Source organism: Pyrgilauda ruficollis, unplaced genomic scaffold (genome assembly GCF_017590135.1).
Source record: "Pyrgilauda ruficollis isolate IOZ18807 unplaced genomic scaffold, ASM1759013v1 scaffold3, whole genome shotgun sequence".
Lineage (NCBI taxonomy): Eukaryota > Metazoa > Chordata > Aves > Passeriformes > Passeridae > Pyrgilauda > Pyrgilauda ruficollis.
This window is the reverse complement of record NW_024524377.1, coordinates 21,736,193-21,760,668: the sequence shown is the minus strand read 5'-3', so window position 1 is coordinate 21,760,668 and position 24,476 is coordinate 21,736,193. Positions and strand designations below refer to the sequence as shown.

The window sequence follows — 24,476 nt, the reverse complement described above, 5'->3', positions numbered from 1 at the left end:
CCACATGTTAAAGTGGGCAGAAGGATACTCATCTTACTCTGAAATCCAGGAAGATGACAAAGTTTGTGCTCAGGATCACACAGGTGGGATTTATCTGCATTAGGTGACTGTCAGCATCTTTTGATGCCATTTTAGGTTGTTCAAACTGGTATTTTGATTTAAGTAGAATTAACTTGAAAAGTGATGAATGACACAAGAAAATCCAAGTTACATGTAAAATAGCTAAATAGATGAGATTCACAACAGGTACAATTCCTCTTTTTGCTCACCTGTATTTCTTACTTTGAAATATAATAGTCAGTAAAGGTTGTGATGATAAAATGCAACTTAAAACAATTGTCTCTTTTATATAAGAATATTATATCTTCAGTTTTATACAGATGATTTAGACTTCATACAGTACAAATACACTATATCCAGAAAGAGCAGCAGAAATAACCAATACCTTGTCACTTTTACAATTTTAGTTATGATGTCTGCATATTGAGTGTGCATTGTGCAGTGTTATCTTAGCCCAGTAATATATAAAGTGTAGAACACAATTTTTTTAAGATGTATTTTATGAGCTGTAAAACCTTCTAATTATGCAATAAGAGTTCTTCAGTCATATAGATTTCTGTTACATTTCCTGGAAGATTTATGATTTTTAGAAATGGTCTTCAATTAAGAAGCTTTACTTCTAGTTTTTTTTTCAGGGAGTCCTGAGAATTTGCAAATTACTGTTATGTATATACAAAAGATAAAGGAATAATTTAAATAAAATCTTACTAAATCTTGTCCAAAAAAAAAATGAAAGCTACATTATACTTACTTTGGAAAAACAACTTTTCCAGAAACTCTCAAGTCAGCTGAACAATTTTCTTGGGAGCAAAATCTTGCAAAAATAAACTGTAAAAGCCAAATTAAAAAAAAAAAAAAAAAAAAAAAAAAAAAAAAAAAAAAAAAAAAAAAAAAAAAAAAAAACAAACAAAAAAACACACAAAGCAAAAAAAAAAAACTTCAGTGTCATATGGTTCCAATAGTGAGAAACAGTATTTCCAGAGAAAGAAACCCACCACCTAGTAACTGAGCACCAGGAAGTGTCTAATAGCTCTTACTGCTAACATACAACTGAATCAGGCTATGATTTTCCATTTTCCAAACACATTCTGTGCATCCAGAGTAAGAGTGAAGAGGCTTTCCAGACTCAGTCTGTCACAGTGAAACCTGTGGGTGTATGTTCAGACAATTTTTACAGCAGTACACAAGGAGGGCAGAATGTTTTAGAAGATCCAGAACTGATGTCTGTGCAGTCTCTCCTGTAATACAGCACAATAATTTTTGCAAGAGTTTAATTACACAATCCTTAACCTATCCTACTGTTAGAAAGGTTTGATGAGAGCAGAGACACCACGAGTTGCAGGTGTCTGTGCCTTGGTTATCAGTATGTTAGAGCACATTTCTGTCACTGTATTCAACATCACCCTCTTTCCTTCTCTATAACTTTGAGGTTTCTAAAACAAAACTTTGAATGAACATGAGAAGCCAAAGCATGCCATTTAAAAGAAGCTCTTACATATCTTGGGCATTCTGATGGCCAACTGTATCTCAGTTACAGAGATGACAGAGAAAGATGAGTTGGAAGGGACCCATGAGGATCTTTGAGTCCAGGTCCTGGCCCTGCACAGGACATCCCCAAGAGTCACAGCCTGTGCCTGAGAGCATTGTCCAAACACTTCTGCAACTCAGGCTTGGTGCTCTGACCAAGCTTTCTGGGGAGCTTACCATTGTGAAAAGTTAAAAATTCAGCACATTCTGACTTTCACTAATGTCAAAGTCTCTTAATGAGTTGGGATTTTTTTGGGAAAAAAGGTTAATTTCATAATTATTAAACTACAAAGAATATACTCTTCCTTTCCCCTCACGAACTCTGTATTTGAAAACCTGCAGTATCTTTAAAGAACTAATATTGCAGCAACATCAACACTTCAAGATTAATACCAGCATGATATTGTGTATTTAACACAGAAATAATTTTAGAGTACAATTTTATACTGGAAAGTGACTCATACTGTGTAGTTGAATGGATATTTCAAAGAGTAAATTTCATATATGGGTTCTGAGATGTACAGTACTACTTATGCTGGCAAGTTCTCTGCACATACCTTCTTTATTTTTAAATCATAATATAGATTGTACACAAGTTCTGCAAAGACTTTTATCAAAAAATGAGGCTTTTTTTAGCATTCTGGTTTAATAATTAATATCAAGACACAATCCCTAGGTGTAGGTCTGGAAAAGGCATTCTTTCGTATGCTATGAATCAGTGAAGCTTTTTTTAACTGGAGATTAAAACATGAATATTTACTCACTGCACTGGAAAAAAGAGAACTCATACACTAACCTTGCTTTTTATAACATCCTTTTCTTTCCTGCGCTGAAGAACAGGCTGAAGTGGTGAAAATTCTTGAACATTTCTTTTCTGTAGAATATGATGCCCCAGACGATAACTCGCTTCAACATGTACAGGAGTCAAGATATCCCTTACATCTTTCTATGAAAATTGGAAACCTAATGAGTTAATCATATAAGACAAAACAAGTATGCTTATGTTTTAAAGTTACAAGGTTGCCCAGAACTCGCTAAAACAGCAAAACCTATTTTTCACATGTAAAATAATTCCATATGCCACTTTCCCAGACATCTTTGCTGCTGAAGGAGGCAATCAGAAATGCATAAAGGCATATGTTCAAGACAGCATCAGCCATTTCAGAATGGATGATTCTTCTATGAGGAGATACCTTACTAAATAGCGAGCCTACTTCTGTCAATAATCCTGCTTCACACACCTATGAAAGGCTGCACTGCCCAGGTAGAAAAACAGGCAAAGTTGGCTAAAATGAAGAAAGTTAACCAGTGGAATGAGGCCGGACAAACCCCATGGGTATTTACATATGAAATCAAAAACAGTTCTCCCACAGTACAACTAAATCAAGTCGTGACTGCATTTTATTTTTCTGCCCGTTATTTCCCATTCTGTATGAAAAAGATTGAACTCCTCAGTAAATGATTGTTTTGTACATCAAGCCTTGCCTGCATAGGAATGTTCAGATCAGAGTCCCAACTACCTACTTGTGAAAACTGAACAGCTTGAAGCACCAACAGTAACAAACCTGATTAAATTATTCCCTAAATGTAGGGGCTAGACAGACACTGATTGTCCTTCCACATGGCCACTATTTTAATTCTTATCTGCAAGCTTGTGTTGGCCAAATCACATATTATCTAATTTGTAATAATTTTCCACAAGGTCTTCTCTGCATCTGCTTTATATTACTTCCATTATACTAATTAGCTATTAATTAGCCTTTACTCAAAATACATAAAATTTATATTGTCTCTTGCAAGGACTGGACTTGACAGACATTCACACTTACTTAACTTTAGGAGCTTCATGCAAGTACAGAAACCTCAGTGGGTGGAAGGAGATACTTATAATGCTATTAATTAAGAATTGAAAAGAACATTGAATTCTATGGAGGGAAAAAAAACCCTAATGATGGACTATAGGAAGTGATGAGGCAAATCAATTCCTTCCTCCTACACAAATACCTGCTGATGCTGGTACAGCAATCTGTACAAGGTCAGCTGTCAATCACATCTCCCTTAGTTTACAAAACTCTTATAAAGTAAGTGGCAATTTGCCATTGTTCCTGCAGGCAACATTCACTGAGGTGCAACTATCAGTTGAGATGCATCTGGGAAATTTTCCAGTAGGTAACATAAGCTTTCCTTTCTACCCTGAAGCTTTATGATGAATAATTGGCTTCTAACCATGCCACAAACAAAAAGTAAGGGAAATCAAGGAAGAAGAAAAATACACTGAAGAATATTTCCCTGCAGGTTTTTTGTAGCTGTAGAAAATAAAATTTATTTTCCACCCTTTGTGCAGGATCAACTGCATCAGTCACCTTGATAGATGTTTGTTTCAAAAGGTCACAGAATTGCTACCTTGAGGATTTCAAAGAAAATCTTAGGCAAACTAGTCCATTATTTTATTTCCCTTATTTCCCAGTATATCTAAATACTCCCTCTCTTCCCTCCTACCTAAGGTCTGACAATAGAGAAATCTATTTTTTGTGAGTTTAATAAAATGTGGTTCCTTTGTGTCCACTGATTTTTATTGTTTGTTGTGGTTTAGGACTTCCAAGTTTTTCCAAAATTTTTGTTTTGGAGGACAAGCTTCTAAGATGTTTGATAGAATAAAAGTGATTAACTTTTTCTTGTTAATTGAATGGCCTTTAAAATATTTTATCTGTGTCCTGATTACAGGTTTTATTCCACTTTCAAGACAAGTCACTTATTCCTCTTTCAGGGGGATAGGTCATGCCCCAGTGCTCTTCCTACCCCATTTCCACCTTCAGGTTATGGGTGAGTGCTGCATTCCTTGAAGAGAAAAAATCAAGCCCAAGCAGTGCTCTTCTTCACACCCTGCTAGCCTTTGGTTCCTAGCAGCAAATTCACAAAGCACACCACACTACAAACCCTGAACTACGGACTTTTCTAGCAATCCTCCCCTTCCTATGGATCAGGAATGGGTTCTTTGCTTTTTAGCTGAGTCTACCTTATCTACTCACAATACAAACAGGAACAAGACCATACACGTGTTCTTTGAAACAGTTACAGATGACAAAACATAAAAATTGCAAGTTTTAAGATTCTGCTTTAAGGAGTACATGATGTTCCATCAGAAATGTTCAGCAGAATATGAATGTTTTATCTTCATGGTTGATCCAAACCAATGTCAATCTATATATGATCTATCAATGCATAAAAATGATGAAAAAATTTCAAGAATGCTCACAGTCCAACTTAATCACTGTGGTTATTATTATGATTATACATCTTCTCACTAATGTAAGAGATGGCAGACCTACTGACTTCCTCAGAGAAAGCTGAGAAAGCACCAGAATTAAAATATATTAACTGTGGAAGTTCTGAATACAAACATTTTACTTCCAAAATGATGTGATACAATTGTAAACAGAAGAGGTTCTTTTGCAGCAGGTCTGCTTTTCAAAGGAGAACAAAGGATTTACAAGACAATACATACTGAAAACTACATTACCCTCATAAATGCTGGATGATCTTTGCAGGCAGTAATATTGCTGTAAATCTTTACTTTTCCTGAGATTGTATCATATGTTCCATTGGAGGAAAAATAAAATCTTGCTTGTGTATCCTCTTTTCTGTTGACATCAACACTCAGATTATAAAGCAACACTACAAAATAAACCCCAGGGAAAATAATGGTTATAAATCTTTAAGTGTTGCAATCTTAATAAGCTTATGGTAGAAATTACAATTTCTGACTCACTTCCATAAGTATATTCTGTAACATGCATTTAAAAATGCTCTGCTTAAAAACACTGACATAAATCCATGCTAAGAAAAACTTCTAGTACCCGAAAATTGCTTCATGGCTGCTCCAATACATGCAGAGATAGTTTATCAGATTGTATTTATATTTTCTACCAAAATCTATTTATAGAAAACCCGCTTTGGTTAGTTACAGGGCTGACAGTAACTAACAACAAAGACTTAAGTCAACTAACACTGACAAATATTGTTTAACTTCACAGTTTTTTCTATTTAAGTTAGCATGAATTGCTATGATAACAAGTTGCAAGCAAGTTTCAGAGCATTACAGATCCAGTACTTCTAATTTTTTGCCAAGGGTTAGGTTACCTACAATTCCTACTAGTACTTTTTTTTTAATTAAAAAGTCTTATGTACAAGTCCAGCGAGGGTGACCCAGTCTGACTGCTCATCTTTCAAAATTAATATGAATTTCAAAAGATCTGATGAAGATGAAAAGACACATAACTTTGCAGTTCATCGCTGCATGTGTTCTCTGTAACATGCTCCCAAAGGTTATTGTCTGTTCTCACATAGAAGAGTTGAGCAATTTAATTTTATATATCATGTACTTGAAGGGCTGTTTGCAGTTTACAAATAGCACATGACAAGTAGGTTAAAGGCACTCAGGCAATACAGTCAAATTTAGACAGTAAATTATATTAAATTAATTTACCATGAATATTCCTTCTGAAAGACACCACTTCCAGCAATACCAGTTTTTGCCAAAAGGAAAATATGCATTATATAAAATACAACACAAGATTTATTTTTCGGTAATGTTGGTGGGACTCCTCCTCTTTCACAAAATGCCCCACAATGGTATGATCGACTGCTTGAGCTGGTTTGGGAAGGAATGTTTTCTCTCTATTGCCAAGGGGAAGGCAGCATCCTCCAGCAGTCCCATCTGGTTTGGTCCATGCCTGAGAAGATTGCTGTTAGAGGACATCTAAATACCACCCTTTTAATGCTGCTGTCTCTCCAAGTAACTCCAGCAGTTCTAGCAGGGATGTGCTCTGATTCCAAACTGAAGTGTAATGGCTTGATGTTATAGGGTAATCATGATATAGAAGAGGTATCCATGTTTTCAGCTTTTCATTTTGTACTGAAGTCAGATTAATGGTTTATTAAATACCAGTAGCATTATTTGTAAATAGGTGCATTTAAAATTAATACATATAGTGGATTATTTTTCCAGTAGCTTACCAATATAACCAGGCACCTCTCGTCCTCTATAGGCAAAGCAGATCTTCAAATTCATACAGGTGGCAGGCTGCTCATTTTCCATGCAGTCTAAATTAGTTCGATTTATTGCATTAGAATGTCTTAAAGAAGCTTCAACAATTACCACTGGCTTTGTTCTAAGAATAGAAAAGAGTAACACAAATAACGTTCAGATATAGCTTACAGAATCTCTGCAAAAACTAACCATCCCTGACAATCTATTTTTGTATTTTAGAATTATAATTTTAAAGTTATCTGCATTTTTCAGACAGTTTCAAACAGTTGTATGCAAATTATTTTTACCTCAAAAGGTTACAGAATGATAGTTTCATTTTTTCAATGTGTTTACTTAAATGTTTCACTTGTAGAGCCTTTTAGAGTATAATGACTGAAGTTGAAGATATCAAGAATATGAGGTTAAATTAAACTACTGAGTTTTAATAAATTCCACTAAAAAAGAGTTAAATTGTATAGTCTTTAAAAGTACTGAAACATAGCAATCTCACCTCAGCACCACAGCAGAATCAGAGAAAAATGCACCAACTGCTACATCTGCACAAAAAGAATGTATCAATAATCATAATTTTTCAACAGGAATTACTTCCTAGGCACAAGCATTTTATAGCATATTCACCTTTTGGTGAATAATAAGACACCATTTGCCCTTTATTTAATAGAAGGGATATACTATATTCAAAGACAGTTCCTCAAATACTTGTGCACTGTCCATAAATGCTGCATGCTAATTTTCTGGACTTCAAGATACTGATAATGTGATGATTTTATTTCTATTTCACATTTAAGTGGTTGATACTGAAGGACAACTCAGCTAAATAGGAGATATTTGTCCTCTTCTCCATCCAGATATTCAATATTGCTATACATGCACATACTGTTTTTTATATATGTAACTGATTTGCTTATGTCTATTATATGTATGAAATTATAGATAGACAGAGAGAGAGAAAAGTATTTCCTTTATTCCAAACGAACCGTAATCGATTCATGCAAGAAGGAAAGAAATATAGACAGTAAATATACCTCTCAAATGAGGTAGCAAAAGTGAATTGTTAGGTGACTAAATGATATAAGGGCCTGAGGATGTGACTGCCAGATTAGTAACCAAGAGCTGACCTGTGAGCAGACTACTTGCAACCTGCCTTTTAGGCCAGCATTACAAATTAACCTGGATAACCTTTCTGTGGACACAGCCAGACACACAACACGGCAACTTTGTGCTTTTACATCCCCAAGAGCAGGACAGACATGCCAGACCTAAGACATATCTGCAAAATGTCAAAATGTTTTGATGATATGTATAAAACAATTAATATATGCTTGGCACCAAGTTAGCACTACTCTGTCATGGCCACAAGAACTCCACAATGGTGTTAGTTCAATGCCATGAGCCCTAAGTGAGGTTAAAGTATTGTTCACTCAGACTGAGAGCCAAGGAGCCCATGACTCCTGTCAAAATCCAGACTCCGGGAAGGCCAGCAATATATTTAGATTAGCACACTAACCTGGACAACAAACATGCTTCTAGTGCCCAGCTCACTGTGACATTTGTAGATGAGACGTCTGCTTTGAAAATATACATGCCATTTCTCTTGCCCTTGTGCACTACGATCTCACATTTACATTGTTCTCAGTCCTTAAATAATAGTTACATGACCGTGAAAACTGACTGCCTGGCCTCAGCTTCACCTCTTCTTTTTTCTTCCCAAAATATGAGATGTGACATGTCACCTCAATAACAGATTCTGCTTCTGTTAAAAGTATCAAGCAGCACAATAAGTCTGCTCCCTATGAATTTCTATTCTTTTAAAAATTAAAAATAAACAAAATTGCTTAATTTACCTTGATAACCATTGTTATCCACATCAATGCCACTTGATATGGATTGTCCAAACATGCTTAAAGAATTACTGACTTCTTGTCCTTCTATTCTCTGAGGAGAAAAATGTAAAAGAGAAAATTATTCTTGGAAAGCTAATCTCTGAGTTGAAATTTCCAAAGAAAAATGTTAGCAGAACAATCCTGATGCTGAATTTAAATCCCATAAACCTTTTTTAAAGCTCCCAAAACAATTTTTTTCTCTCTTACATGTTATATTATGACTGGAAATCACAGACCACATAAAAATTTTCTGAAGTCTTTTAATATACTTCAGATGGTCAGACTGTAAAATGAAGGGAAAACCCTCTCAGATTTAAACTTGGGGTTTCTGGATTGGGTATTTTGCACTGAAAAGCGTACCTGTGAAAATGATGGTGTTATTCCATCTTTCCTGCCATTGTATATATAAATGGCCCCTTTTAGATTATCTTCTTGTGGAGCCCCAATTGCCACATCTGTGGAAAAACAATTCAGCAATGATCATTGACTAGGAAATATGACCACCAAACAGTTTAAGAAATGCAAATCTTGATGCATGCAATGCCAGACCAGATTTACTTGCCTGAATTCAAAGGCAGTGTTGAACACAGATATAAAGCAAACAGAAACAATACAAACCAGCTCAGTAATCTGATTCTGCCTTAATTACTATGTGTGAAAAGCAACCATCACATACTGCCATTTTGTTAAAGACAAAGTCTATTTCCAACAATGCTAATTTTGACCCTTAAGAGGTTAAAAGGTTACCATGAAAAAAGGCAAAATTATCATGGTCTTTAAAAAAAAAAGAAAAAAACAAGCCTTGTATTTATGGAACAGTGATGATTTTCCTGTTCCTCCCGCATGAATTAAGTCACTGAAACACAAGTACTCTTATTACAGTGCCCAAAATAAACCACTTATTTTTCTATGAAATGTCCATAACAGTTAATAATAAGCTTGGAAAGGCATTTAACAAGGAAATGAAGGTAGCTGGTTGGTACAAAGGGATATGTTTTATGCCTAGATGACCTAATCCCAGAGGGGTGTGGCAACTCATAACAAATTGAATGAACATATCTACTCACCAATCCACTCTAAACAGCCCTTACCAAAAACTCCCATGGTTCAAATAGCCAGAGGCTGTTAACCAAGCCATGGAGGGAGTGATGGGGAGATTATTTATACCATCTTGAAAGTCACTATTAATACCTAAGAACTTGCATTTACAAATAAGCAAAAACTGAAGTATCTGCCAATCAGAAATACTTGATGCTGCACCAAACCAAAATCACAAGAAACGCAAAGCCTCTGACTGTTTGGCTTGACAGAGCAATTCTCTGATTGAATCCACACTGACTGAGTCCATGCTGTGGTGACTAAACCACATAAAGCACATTATACATCTCTCTACTGGTGAGATGAAAATGCGACAGTCAAGTTGTGCCTCTTACAATTACACACACATTCTTGAGGTCAGATTCTACACCAACAAACACCATTATCTTTACAGGGCCGATACTGATGGTTTAGATCATTGAAGAAGATGGCTCTGTTCTGCTTTTTAATTACTACAGAAAAATGCTTTTTATTACCCAATTTCTCTTTATATTTTGCTTCCAGCCTTTTTCTCACAATTTTTTTTCCTGCTGCCACTCTCCATCTTACATCCACTTTTTATTTCAATATTTCCAGTGTCACAACGTGCAGGTTGTTTTCAATATCCCCATGTATTTAGTACTTACTGGTGACAAAGAAGCAGATTTTGACTCCATTTTTGTTTATGATTGTTACAGAATTGCCAAATTGTTCCCCAACCTTCGTCTCAGATATTTAATACAGGATTAGTGATTCTATTTGAGTTACAAAAGTTTATGCTACAGATTATGCTATCACTTTATGCTTATGCTCTTTATTAGACAGAACCTAGTGCCTTGGTATTAAATGTCAATGCCTGTGAAGCAGCTGTATTTCAAGTCAAAAAAGAAAAGTCGAGTGCCAAACCAAAAGAATTCTCAGACTTCCATAATCCTCCTGGTTTATTATGACATTCCATTAATCAGAGAGAATAAAACCCAACAGGTTTTCTTTGTATTCTTACCTTCAAAGCCATCATTATCTATGTCTCCTAGATTGGCTATGGACTCTCCAAACCTTGCTGCATATGAGTCACTCCCGCTGAGCTCTATGTTCAGCTCTACCATCTTTGCTTCCTGACGAAAAAGAGTCAATGGCACATAAATGGAACATTACTCAAAATGTGAAAACTGCCTTGGATACCAATATATAACCCTACCAAACTTCTTGATGTAGAAGCAAGCATTTTCAAATACATTTTATGGTATTTAGTGAAAGAATAGTGAAGTAATTACACTTTCACTTCTGAACCTTAGAAAAAATAAAAAGAAGCATGATCTAATGCGTGATCTGTCCAGTCACGTCATTTGCAAAACTGAGGAGTACCAGTCTCTTTCCTGACTGGTACCAGTAACTGCAAGCAAATGCTTCAGTCCTTGTATGCTTCTGAAGGCTTGGTAAGTTGCTCTTCAGATGGCAGTTCAGTGGGAAGCACAGTAGTGGAGGAGAGCTTGGAAAGGGGCTGCAGTGGCAGGCTGTCACCACCTACGGCTCCTAGGAGATGAACCCAGTCTGTCTGCAGCTCCAGCACTGGTGGGAGAAACTGTGCCACAGCTGACACTGCAGCCTTTTGGGGGTGTGCTGTACACTCCCTGCTGGGGTACTCATCACAGCTCTACTGCTGCTTTTTCCATATCTAGAAATATGGGATAAGAGAGGAAAGCTCTTCCCCTTAGCCTGTTAAACCAGAACGGCTGTGTTGCCGTGTGTTTTCAAGAGAAAATACTTACAGAACCTGAATTAATATAGACATAAACTCTTCCCTCTTCTCTGATGGTACTTTGCATTGGAGCACCAACTAGTAAGTCTGAGAAGCCATCTGAATTCAGGTCCACAGCACAAACTGCAGCTCCAAAGTAAGAACCAAGCTGTGTGCAGACAAGAAATCATTATTATGTTTGAATTTTGATGAAGATGAGTTAGAAGTTGTAAGGTGCAAAAAAGTAATATGGTAGATTTACCTTTTTACCCCTTAGTTCAAATAGAATATTTAGTTGCTTCTCATTGCTAAAAATATATGCCTAAAAGGAAAAGAAAATAAAAGCAGAATTCAGCAAACTGCAATCTGAAATACTTCCCAGTGCTTTCTCTACAGCATGTGCTAGAGAATCAGCAAAACAGTGCACAATATCACAAAGTACAGTTATCTCCTGTTTTCTTCCTGCACCTTTCTTCAGTGTTATCCAGACTGCCTACCCTAATTCCTTATTCAACTTTTCCCCCCCTGAGAAGTCATATCTGGTACTTGTCTCTAATGTATTAATCTAAATTGGAAGATCATGGGTGTTTATGTGGGGTTACAGTCTTTAAGCCAATATTATAGACAATTCCTTACTTTACCAGTCTGCTCCTGTTGGGGAGCCCCTCCAATTACTTCTATACTGGATGGCGTCAGAAAATGTCCAGCTCCAACAGAGTATCCTGCAAATCAGAAATGCACTATTCAATACTGGAAATGCTATGTAACAAAGAAAGAATGAGAGCATGCCTTATAAAAGCTGTCAACACCATAAATTATCATAAATCTGACATTCAGACCTCATGCAAGTTAGCAATGAAAACAGAATAGAAAGTTTTTGAAGTAAAAGGTCACTACAGACAGTAAGTTCCATCAAGCAGGAAAAACACTCATTTCTTCTCAAGAACTCAATTATCTGCCATACTTCAAGAGACAATAAAATGAATTGTAAACACCTTCTGTTAATGTATATTCTGCAATTGTTCAGCAAGTCCATACTATTAATGCAAATAAAAATGATCCAAGTACAAGCACTGGAATGTGGAAATAATTGATTCAATTGTTACTCTTTGACTATTATAACTGGATTGAAGAAAAATTAGATGTAGTGCTACTTCTATGTGCACATACACACACAGAGCACCATGGACACAGACATAAAATGTCAGGAACAAATTGCAAAAGCCTCATTATGCAATAAGAAAACATTACATCAGCTTTTGTAAATAAATCTACCTCACAAAGCATTTCTGTATGTGCAGAGAGATCATAAACAGGACCATACTTTGGTGCAGACATCCAGACACTGAATTGCAAAACAAAGGCTAACACCTCAACCTGTAGCTGCACAAGTCATCCTCACTCCTTCCAGAGTACATTACAGCTCAGAATACAAGACAGATAACATTCCACTACTCTCGCATTTACTGAATGACGGCTGATGTTCACACCATGCAGACAAAATGGAAAAATCATTTTGGATAGATGAGAACAAGCTTTGAATCTTTTGTCTGTGAAGATAACTGCCTAGAATTCAAGTTCTCATTAAGCCACCTTTTTCTTTTCATATTTTAATCTAAAAGAGACGAACAGAGAAATTTATCACTTGAAGGTCAACACCTAGTTTTTATTTACTCAACAAAAAAATAAAGGATAAACCTTCATTTACCTCCTCTGACATTTACTTTCTAGTTATTTTTGTTTTGCTAATGTGTAAACATTACAAATTCTTAAGGACTTTAAAAAAAAAGTCAAATGTACACAAGAATTACAGTAATCACATAGTTCTCATTTTTCTTTAATGGTATTAAAATGTTTGGCAGGGAAAGAGGAAATCACAAAACTGACCCTTTAAATTTAAAGGCACAGAGAAATGAAATTTTATTTCCAACTCCATAGTTTTCTCCTTTTTACCATTACTACAGTTTGTCAGTTTTCTGAAATGTTACTTGCCTTTCTCAGATTTCTAAAATTGTCTTCTATTTTATGATTTCTTTAAGGCAGTTTAAGTGCCTAAGGTTACAGTTTCATCAGGGCCAGCTGATTTGAAAGCCTGAATAATTTTGAAAATTCCTTTTATAGAAGTCCATTATCTACTACTCTCCAAGAGACTCTGAAGTAGTCTAGAAAATATTACCTAGTATTATGTATTACAAATATCCAATTTCCTTCTTTCTTTCAGTTGTCTGGTACATGAACACCTTTGTTTCTTCCAACTTATGGAAAATGCCACAATACTACTGCACTTCCTGTAGTCTCCAGTTTCTTAATTATTATTCTTTAACAGGCTAATGAAAAACATAAATAAAGATGCCAACATCTTGGTCCCTACCAGTGGAAGAATAGAGTAAGTAGATAATGGTATCTACTCACATGATTGAATTACACTGTGGTTACAATATACTTCCAACACTTGGTAGGGATAATTTTATTCATTACTAAAGGGAGCAACAAACTCAGACTTCTAAGAAAAATAATTTGGTAATGGAATTAACAATGAACAGATTTTCATCTTCAATAATTACAAAGATGGGACAGGTGCTGAGGGAGGGAAGGAAGATACCTTTAAATCCTTTCAACCACACTATGAGGGAAAGGAGCAGAAGTTAAAGTAGCGTGAAACTGCAAAATTCCAAGTTTATCACAGCTGCTACTGTAAAGACATACAGATGAGTCAATGGTGCCCTTCTTCACTTTCCTGTAGAAGGTCAAGTTCAGAAGACATATGGCTGTGCTGAGCCAACATGCACCAGATCACTAGAGTGAAGCAAACTCCAGCTGGTATAAGGTCCTGGATGGCCAAGGCAACTAAGAGAGACCACATATGTGTGGAAAGGCCTTCCCTAATCTCTCCCCAACACAGTCCTTATGCAGGTTTTTACCCATTTGCCTGGATCTGGCTTCTGGCTATCAATGATTTGACTCATTCATTACAGAAAGTCTCATTCTTATACTTGTAGAAGCAGAAATCTGGAATGAACTTTTTTCCCTAGATAGGTGCAGTACTTTTTCTGCTGATTACTATTGGAAAACTGGAGCTTTCCATTCTCTGAAGCTCTTCTTTTGTCCTGGGAAAGGTTAGAAGTTCCACTGGTGTCTGCTAGGGTGTCTACTGGTGTCTCCCTAGCTCTACTAGGGATCTGCGTGTCTGATCCCCTTTACCAGCCAGTCTCTCTCCTGCTTGACTTTCCCACAGTCACTGTGGCCTTTGCAGGCCCAGAACTGAATTCTGAAGTCTTAGCTCACTGTGTTTCACAATAGCTATTTCATAACATATGCCAACTTCCTATTGTCACAGGAGTGGAATCAGAAACAGGAAATGTTTATCCACGCGCACCGGAACTTTGAATGGGAAAATGCAAAACCCAATGGTCACAAGCAAAAATATTCTTGCTTAGGAATTCAGGAAGGACAGACGAGCTTTTCTCAGTGTAGTGAGAAGACTGAAGCTGCTGTTGTTTTTTTGGCACAAACCTCTCCAAACTGTAGCATCAAATTCAGCTAGTTACTTGGATATAGGTACATGAGTAGAACTTCATGGCCTTGGTTACAGACATTCATAAATGAGGTTTGCCTTCTCACATATCCAGACTAAGATATATTTGCAATAAAAAACTAAAAAAAAACCATTGGAAGAAAGTTTGTTTCTAAAGTCTGTGAAAGCTCTTGGCAGCATTGCAGACTTGAGTGAAATGAAAACCATTGCTAATCAGAAGCATCCCTACCTTCTAAATCAATAAATGGTTAAAAGTCAGCAGTGAGATTATAAGAATAGAAATCCACTGTTTGAGAAGTTTCCTCATAAAAAGAACAGAGAGGAAGCCTTATCATATTTAACAAAATCAGAACACATCTTTAGAACTGCTCTGGGTTTAAGAGTGAAAACACTGAAAAACACTGTGCACTCCCGCCAAAACCAGCTATTTAGCTTATATTTTAGTAAAGTGTTAAATACTTTAAGTACCTAGATAACTGCCAAATTTCACTTCGTTATCTGAATCTGTGTAATAGTGGATTGTATTTGCAGTTGTGTTGTATACAAACACAGAACCAGTCCAATAGAATGATCCAGGGGCTCCCATTATAATTAAGTCCTGAAAGAAAAGTAAAACACAGCCATGTTATTCACATTGAAATGTTCACAAAAATAAGCAAAACAAGTAAAATGCTCTTCTTTAGATCTCCTGTGAATTCTATGAAATGCTACTGGAGATGCATCTGGCTCAGCACTGGGGTTTACTACTAAATTACAGATAATGTTTTCCAGATTTCATAAAAATACCATTATTAAAAGCTTTGAACTGTAACAACAAAACACAGCAAGAATCAGGATATCCTCTTCTCAAAAGAGTTTTTTAGAAATTACAATCTTAAGGTGGAATGGAGATTAAATAATATAGAATATTACTCTGTAAAGCAAGAAGGTAAGCATTATAAATGTTACATCAAACAGATTAAAAAGAATAATAAAATTTCATCTTCTGCTATATCCATGTTCTTTTTCTAGATGAAAAATAACTTTGGATTTAGTAAGGTGTAAAAGTATTCTTGGGAATAAAAATTAAAGTCTTGCTTGAGAATTATCATGCAAGTCATAGCAAGATTCAATTAAAAATACATTAAAAAGTGATTTTTGCCTCCCACAATAAAATACAGTGTTGATGTTTGCATTTACACATCCACTTTTAGACATTATACATAAAAGTGAGTATATAAACAGAGACACTTTTGGTATCTTTAATACACACCTCAATGTAAAAGCTAGACGTTCCAGCCTGACATGACCCATGGTTTTCTCCAAACTTTCGTGCATGATCTGGCAATGGGCAAGAAATATTAAAATGGATGAGAGGCACATAGTTACAGAGCTTTATCACCAGGCTTTCAACAGAAGCTGAGACAACTTAGCAAAAAAAAACCACTGCCTTCCCCACAAAGTTGGTTTTCATTTCTGTAATAAAGCTAAAAATATTGGTTTCCACTATAGCCTTTAGGTGCAATATACTATTGTAACACCTGCCTTTGAAATATTGTGACTTTAAAGGCTATACTTTCAAAATTGTTCCATGAACAAAACAGCCAAATAGTTTGAACACCACATCTGGATACTTTTCCACTCCATACTTCAGGCATACTCTGACAGGCTTATGTATCTTGATTGAACTTGCCCTGTGCTCCACTGGTGCCATGAAGGTTTGTGTTATGGCAGTCTTAGACATACTGCTTTCATCCTAGCAATCCAACACTGTGCCAGCTCTGCTTTCCTGCAATTCTTTGCTGACTGCCTGCCATCAGGGTTCCCTTCATTCCATACATAGATTTGTACACTTAAAGTCTCCAAAGACAAAAACCCATGATTTCACCACCCCGTGTAAGTCTCCAAAGCCAGCAGTGGGACATTTGATGGCATTACTCTGCACAGAAAAAATCAGACTGTCAGCTGATTCTTGCATTGGCAAGGCACAGGGGCACAAGATTGTTCTCCTGGGTGGATGGTAGATAGGAATGGGAAAGCACGGATGGAATCATTTGATAGCTTCAGGTCTTGACTCTTATTTTGCTCCTGAAGTTCTCTGAGGAAGAACCCCTGAAGGTCTCATGCCACAGCAGCACCTTGGAAGAAGGCAAGTAAGGGACAAGGACATGCACTGAGACAGGCACTGCAGCACCTTTGTATCAAAGGCTGAGGAGCAGACAGCAACAATCACTTGCAGGTATTTCTACTGCTCTGCTGTGAGACTCTCCAGAGCAATGCCAAGAGTAAAGAAAGGATGGATGTCCTCCACTGGCCTGGTTTTGAGAAGAACACATCCTTCAGCAATGCAGCCCAGGAAAAAACTACTCTGATGCCCTGTTCCAATTACTTCTTTTGCCTTTTGAAAGCATATTTTCTTTGAAGTGATAAACATCTTTACATCACAAACTGGGCTCATATCACCAGCACTCACCCTCCAAGCCTTTGGCTGCAGAACACAGAGCAACACAGGCTTTTCACCAACTCTGCACCATTCAATTGTGTATCTCACCCTTCCCTACAAAAGGACTCAAGCCTTTTGCTTACCTATATAGCATGGGCATACTCTTCTGCTCAGCTGAGTTCGAAAATCAGGAGGGATGGCAAAACAAATGCCATGTGGCAGTTTGTGCTCATTTTTGACGTAAAACACATTTTTCCATCTATGTCCACAAGCCTATGGATATAAAACAAACACAGCATTCAACATGGAAGCCTAAGAAAGCCGGCTGCAGTCTGACACACAGGCCCAGTGGTTAATACATACAACGATAGATCCGCCCTCCTTTGGTTGCCTCGACAAGCTGACACCCAGCCACTGATTATCCCGCTCTTCCACACACGTCTTCCCACAGCGCTCACCACCAGGTTGGCCTAGGAGACAAAGACCAGTGATCTGAACAGAGAGACAAGGTGAAGAACAATGTAGTGGGTAACAGGAGCACCCAAGAGCTCTGGGAGGACAATGCAGCAGTTTGGGTGTGGTGGACCTGACCTTTGTCTCACACAGGTCACATAGACTTTTTACTTTCTTCTTGAGCAAGGTATGATTGTCGGTAGCCAAAGGGAACATACTGGCTCTGAATGTGATAGAAGGAGTGAGGATGAGCTTCTCCATCATTACTCAGACAGAAAGTGACATTACACTCAATTCTGGTGAAGGGTTGTCCCTGTAAGTGCTTTTTAGCCTAAATGTTCATAAGAAACACAAGTAATACCTGTGAGTGCCAACTAAACTCCAGCCTAAAGCAAACATCTCTCCAACTATGTGTCTATTGGTAGCAGACCTTAAAACAATCTCTACTGCAAATGGCTATCAAATAAAGGTTGTGTAACTGCCACCTCTACTGGGGATGGCAGATCATTACCTAAGCACGTCCTGCGTTCTTCTTTCACTGTTGCAATTATTCACTAGCAGCACTTAGTGGTAGTTCTTAAGTAGAGTTCTTTTTTAAAACCTTGAGAAAACACATGGAAATGTCTTCTAACTCTGCCCCCACAGCCCAAAAGGCTACAGTATTGACAAGTTCGCAAACATTTGCTTTCTTCTGGAAAGGAGTAGCAATCCCCATGGTAAGGAGAAGCTACGCATTTATTCTAAGTTATATAAAGGAAGTTTTTAATTTTTAAGATATTTGTATGAATAAGCATTAATCAAATTGTTGAACTGGTATTTTCTATGCATCAGCATAATAGTTTATGAAAAAAACTTCTTATAAAATAAGGAAACACATTAGGTCATTTGAATAACCTCTTTTGCATAATTTTTAAAACTTTCTCAGATTGAATACAGCTACAGGTGAACCCAAAATGTTTGAGGTTTAAGAGTTAGTTTAGTTACCCAGAAGAGGATGTCAGTACAGACCACAGAATACTAATGCTGATGGGACATTGTTTGCATGGAAAAAAGCCCCATAAATCACACCCCACACCTTCTCAGCCCTTGCCCCAACAAAAATTGACCCACCAAACAAAACATCTTGTGCTGAGAGCAGAACTTTTATTACTGTCCAATGCACTAGAGAGTTTAAATGAATACATAGATTATCCTATTGGCTAATGTCAGAGATGTGAACTTCCTTGTACTGAATATGTACTGCTTTTCAGAAACAAGTGTGGAATTTAGTTTTGGAATTGAATTTTGGAGCTATGCAATGGAAAACTTCTCACTTCCTAATGGAGACATTTCCATGGTTTACGTGAATTATAGAACACATGAATCTGATTGAAATCTCCTCAGAAAAGAAAACTCCATTATACTCCCATGTGTAAGAATTAGTCCTCCTTTAAATTGCACAAGGCACTTCTGATAATTCTCTTCTAGCAATGAGCTCCATCATCTTCTAACAATGACTTACCTGGGACTTATTTTTATGTGGATTTACAGGACATGGAAGAAGTAGAGAAGACCAGGGCAATAAATTTAGACCCCAAGAGACAGACTTTTTATCAGTAAATCAAACAAAACCAGACAATGATGATGTGAGAGATGAGTAAGTTCAGCCTGTCTCAGTGCTTCCTTCCTGTGCCTCTTTCAGAGGTTTGTAACAAGAAAAAGCACCCTCATTCCTCAACACTCATTGGATTGCATTCCCCTTTTCCTTTGCTCCAGTATATGTTGATTCAGGATTATTTTGGCCCTCTGCTGACATGCTGCCTTATGTTTCCTCCCTTTCTCTGACTGGCAAGTATTCAACCACCTTGAAATTACAGACTTCTGTGGGAGAGAGAAGCAAGAACTTGACATCCCAGACACCCTGATGAGTCCCTGCTCAGGCTATGACATTACAAAAGCTTTATCAAATGAGAAAATGCAGTATTCTGCACAAGCAACAGAGTAGCACTGCATAAGCTCAAGAGGACATGGCAGCTTGGTTGCCTCAGGGAAAAGGAGCACGTGCTGTCATAAAGTCACTGAGAAATAAGTAATTGCCCATGCCTGTGTACATTACACAGCTGGAAGATACACTTCTGCTATAATCCCCTCTGAACACATCCACAGAAACAATGCAACTGCTGACAAATATGGTCATAACTTATAAAGCCACTTCTGGTTTTGGCCTCAAGGATCATAATACACATGTTTGCTATGTCATCTTGAGAAACCAGTTTATATAACTTGCTCCAGTGTTTTCCATGCCCAACAGCCTCTCATCACCCACTTTATCCTGCCATAACTCCTCTGGTCCTATTGCTAACTGATGAAAGCAATGAAGTCTGCTGCAAAGGCAATAAGCCTTCTGATATCCTGCTCCTAGGTGTCAGGGTCTCAGAGTCTATTTTTACTCACCCAGGAAGTACTTTCTATTTTCATAGATCTGATGGATTTTATCCCTCTTATGTCCTTCAAATGACTTCAACCAAAACATTTTAAATGACACCTGTTTCCATCCTTCTGTAACAGACCTAGGTCCAGAAGATCCCATGATCCTTGGAACAGCATGGCTATTTGAAAGATGCCACTTGCAAGGTATGAGGAGTGCAAGCAACATAAAAAAGCCACACTACCAAAACTCAAACATACTGAAATCAAAGTTGAACAGACACTGCCTTTGGGGAAAACCATTAACATTTCACTTTTCCATTGTAATGATTCAGCTGGGGGAGCTAGAGGGCAATTTGTTCACAGGTTAATTGAAGCAGAGACTTAAAGGAAGGGAGCAAGACTGAAACTGCAGGCAGAGCTTTCTGGCCTTATGTTAAACAGTATGCAGTGAATTTACTGCATTCATTTGTAGCTAAAACTGATTTTTTCTTTAGACTGGGTGGCAAATTGCACAAATTATTTCCTATATACTTTAACCAGCCAATCAGTGTTTCAAATCTGACAGCAGTGCTATTGAAGAATTTCTGTAACATTTCATATGTCCAAAATTCAGTAGGTCAAAACATATAAACAACTTTGTGTAAACTCCTCTGCAATAATCCCTGACTACCCCAAACTGATGTGGGCAAGGATTTGAAACTCAAGACTAGAAGATGGACCTTTAGTGCTTCAACCTGAAGTACTGTATTTTGTACTTGAAGTTTTGTAATCAAACAAACTTGAAGTTTGATTACAAGCCTCCGCATCTAATATAAGCCATTATTTAAAAATACTCCAAATACAAATAAATCTGCAGTCTAGAACACTTGACACCATAAACAGAAGTACTAGAACTCAAAAAGAGACTGAAAACTCTTATATTCATCAATCAAAGAGAGATTTAAAAGTGCCAGTGAGGGGCTAGGAAGACAAAGCCTTGCTAGTTTATCTCATTGCTCTTTTCAGATCTTAAATCAGCCCAGGGCCTGCAACATCTTGAAGAACATCAGAATTCTTTAAAGTATGTCTGGATGAGTTATCCTAGATACTGTGATGACTGCAGCATAAGACTGCTCCCAGCAGCTCTTTTGCTACTGAGGAAGCAGATAGGAACTTGTGACAGCAGCAGTTTCGTGTGATCAGAGGTTTCCTAATGGTTCACAAACCCTTCATTAATTAGTTATGGCAGTTTCAAGGCTACTTTACCGAAAAGGAGTGACAAAGTATTTTAACATACTTGTGTCTCTAGGTAATTCACATCCATTTATTTCAGAAGCCCAACATTTGGAAAGCCATTTCTATTGCCTGTTATCACCTCTACTTTTTTATGACTTATAATTAGAAACTTACCACCTCAAAGATGTTTTTACCAGAACAAAATAGGAATTCATCTATTTAAGGGCAAGATAGAAACACTTATTTCTCATTGTGCCTGCTCAGCAGTATACATAAATACAACACATTTTTCTAAGGAAATTCCCTATTCTATGAGATCAGAACCCAAACTTGAATGAATTAGACGAGAGATAATTAAGTTCAGCTTTGTAATTGCAAGTTCCCCTGCATATTTCTCTGACCTCAGATACTACGCCACTTCATTCACATGCCATGTACCACAGCTGCCTTCGGTTTCTTCACTGACCTCAATGACCTGTTTTACAATACAGCACTTCTTTTCAGCTTCCATGTAACTTCAGAAATACTACAGACAAACCTTAGTGATGCAAAGATGTCATCTTTGCAGTAATGGAAACCTAGTTTGCAAAAATGTGGTATAACTATTGTTTAAAAAAGTATGTTGTGTAACCTGCAGCCTTCAATCCTGGGAATAGAGGCCACATTAAGCTAAGCCTTTGGAACCACATAAACTTTTTCATATACCTGTTGCCTCATTTCATTTAGAATCCCTTAAGCTATTGAAGAAAAACACATCACATTATTTCTTTAGAGATTTTGTTTCTCCATTGGCTAAATGAGCAAACTGAAAGGCACTGCAGATGTTTGTAGATTTCAAAGAACCTGAAACTTTCAACCCTTCCTTTTCTTCCTTCACACAGTAAAGGACTATTTTTACCACCAATCCAGGAACAGGGATTTATTGACTCTTAGTGTATTTTACTTCACCACTTCAGTTGACCTCTTAGAATTTTTGCAAGCCTCCTCATAAGAAACATGCAATCAGGAAAAAAAAAAAAAGTCTTGTTATGTATAACTTTTTAATAGATATAGTATTGGAATGAAATTACTCAACAAAGCCCCAAAAAACTACTTGGGCTGGTATAAATTTAATTTCCATTCTTTCTAGCAGCGACTGCTTGCCTTTTTCTTATAGGACTACACCTTACAAAAAAAAAAAAAAAAAAAGATAGAACCTGTTAGTTCTAAGTTTTAGACACAGACATGTAGAGAAGTAATTGTTTTAGTATTTTTTTGGTCACAGAAAGCTGAGCTCCGCCCTGACAGCCACCAGTTCATGGTGTGCTATGTCTTTCAAATATTTTGATAGCCCTTTTCCCGCCCTTCGCCTTACTGGGCGGTGAGCTCATAACGGATGGGATACTCTTGGTCAGAGGGTGGCAGAGTACAAGTTGAGGAAGGTTCTCTCCATAGCATATGAATAGCACAAACAGCACTGTATGCAAGTGGGACAGGAAGAGAGCCCAAAGCAATTCACACATGTTCATGGCAACCCAGCCAAAGCCTTCCCCTTTTTAACAAGTATCAAACGCTTGAGAGTTGAGTAAGTTCAGCCAGTTACATCTCCTAAGTATGGAGACTGTGGAGATAGAGAGAAACAAAGTTAAACGCAGGACCCATAAAAACTGATTCAGTCAAAAATAACTTTGTTCGTCTGAAACGCCAATAAATCTGCAAGCAGGGAGAACCTATCAGCAAGAAAACTGTGGTTCAGAGTTACTTTAGGGTGGCTTCTATGAAGAGAAGGCTTTGCAGGAGAAAACATGATTTAGGCACATACTTCCACCCTCCCATCCCTGAGCTTAGTGCATTCACCCACTGCCCTGAAAGCTGTACCAGCTCTCCGCAGAGCAAGCTCAGACCGAAACTCTCACGGGGCTTTTGACTCGGAGGCTGAAAGGTGCGAAACGGCTGTGGGAACGACATCTGTCACACCTAACTTCCCCAAATCAAGTTTTGGTGCATGCTATCTCTCTTGATGCCGCCGCTACAGTCCTTGGACTGTAGCGCTGATCTCGCAGCACTCTGCAGAGCATTCTGCAGTTTAAGGCGGAAGGGCCCAGCGCGCCCCGCAAGGCAGCGGAGCCACGGTGCGCGCAGGGCGGCGGGCACCGACCGCTCCGCGCCGGGGTCTCCCCGCCCACGCCCCGCCGCCGACTCACCCAGCTGGAGCTGCTCGCACTCTCCGCTGGAGCTCCCCCCGATGCGGCACCGGAATATGGCCCCGGGGTTGACCACCGACTCGTTGGCGGGCCAGCTGGCCCGGGGCGCGCCCGCCACCAGCCTGCGGGGCAGAGACGGCAGCGTGAGGAGCCGCGGCCAGGACAAGGCGCGACGGGACCCGCGGGGGCGGCCGGGCCGGGGACTCACCATCGCTCCTCGCCGTGGCGGTGCAGGAGAACCGAGTAGCCGAAGAAGGTCCCGTTGCTGCCGCGGAAGAGCAGCGCGTCCTGCGTGTCCAGGTTGTAGGGCCGCGCCGTCGGCAGGCACTGCCACAGCAGGAGCAGCGGGGCGGCCCAGCCCGCGGCGCCCCGCGCCCTCCCGCAGCTCCGCATGGCTCCGGCCGACCGGCAGCGCACCGACGCCGGCTTCCCGCCTCTCCGCTCAGCGAGAGGGCAGGGCAGCGCCGCGCCGCGCCCCGCCCTGCCCTGCCCCGCCCTGGGTCACCCACACCGCGGCCCGGGTTGGGGGTGTCCCCGCGAATGGGGGAGTCACACGGGCACGCTGCCACCTCCTCCCGCGCGGCCGCAGCCCCTCGCCCTTCCCAGGCGGCGGGGGTCGGGTTTCTCCCCGCCCCGTCCGCGCCCACGGGGACGCTGCGGAAGGGACATGGCCCCCGTGTCCCCGGGCAGTGCACGGCCCCGTGGGACGCGGCCACCCCAACACCGGCGGAGCAGAGGGGGCCGCGTCCCCTTCGCTTCGCCTCGACACACTTGGCCGGCCGGGCCGGCAATGGGGGATGGAGATACTGGAAACTTATCCTAAAATCTCCTGCTGAGCAGCGGGCGGGCAGCTCCACTCAACTGCAGGACTGTGTTGTGAGAAAGGAAGTGTGGAGAAGATTTGAGTTTTCCTTTTAGATTTAG

At 38.9% G+C, this 24,476-nt stretch overlaps 1 protein-coding gene across 1 annotated transcript in view; it reads right to left on the bottom strand.

The window, feature by feature from the left end:
• The window catches only part of ITGA4 (integrin subunit alpha 4), a 34,813-nt gene extending 10,783 nt beyond the window's left edge, over positions 1–24,030 (bottom strand). The window contains exons 1-17 of the mRNA XM_041473420.1: positions 23,761–24,030; positions 23,553–23,674; positions 17,656–17,762; positions 17,436–17,565; positions 16,123–16,190; positions 15,339–15,468; positions 11,972–12,057; positions 11,598–11,657; positions 11,367–11,504; positions 10,601–10,712; positions 8,881–8,975; positions 8,482–8,572; positions 7,128–7,173; positions 6,604–6,758; positions 5,108–5,262; positions 2,384–2,533; positions 812–888 (exon numbers count right to left, since the gene is read on the bottom strand). Coding sequence (XP_041329354.1) covers positions 812–888; positions 2,384–2,533; positions 5,108–5,262; positions 6,604–6,758; positions 7,128–7,173; positions 8,482–8,572; positions 8,881–8,975; positions 10,601–10,712; positions 11,367–11,504; positions 11,598–11,657; positions 11,972–12,057; positions 15,339–15,468; positions 16,123–16,190; positions 17,436–17,565; positions 17,656–17,762; positions 23,553–23,674; positions 23,761–23,945 — 1,907 coding nt within the window. The 5' untranslated portion in view covers positions 23,946–24,030. The remainder of the gene's footprint in view (positions 1–811; positions 889–2,383; positions 2,534–5,107; positions 5,263–6,603; positions 6,759–7,127; positions 7,174–8,481; positions 8,573–8,880; positions 8,976–10,600; positions 10,713–11,366; positions 11,505–11,597; positions 11,658–11,971; positions 12,058–15,338; positions 15,469–16,122; positions 16,191–17,435; positions 17,566–17,655; positions 17,763–23,552; positions 23,675–23,760) is intronic.
• Positions 24,031–24,476: the final 446 nt, after the last annotated feature.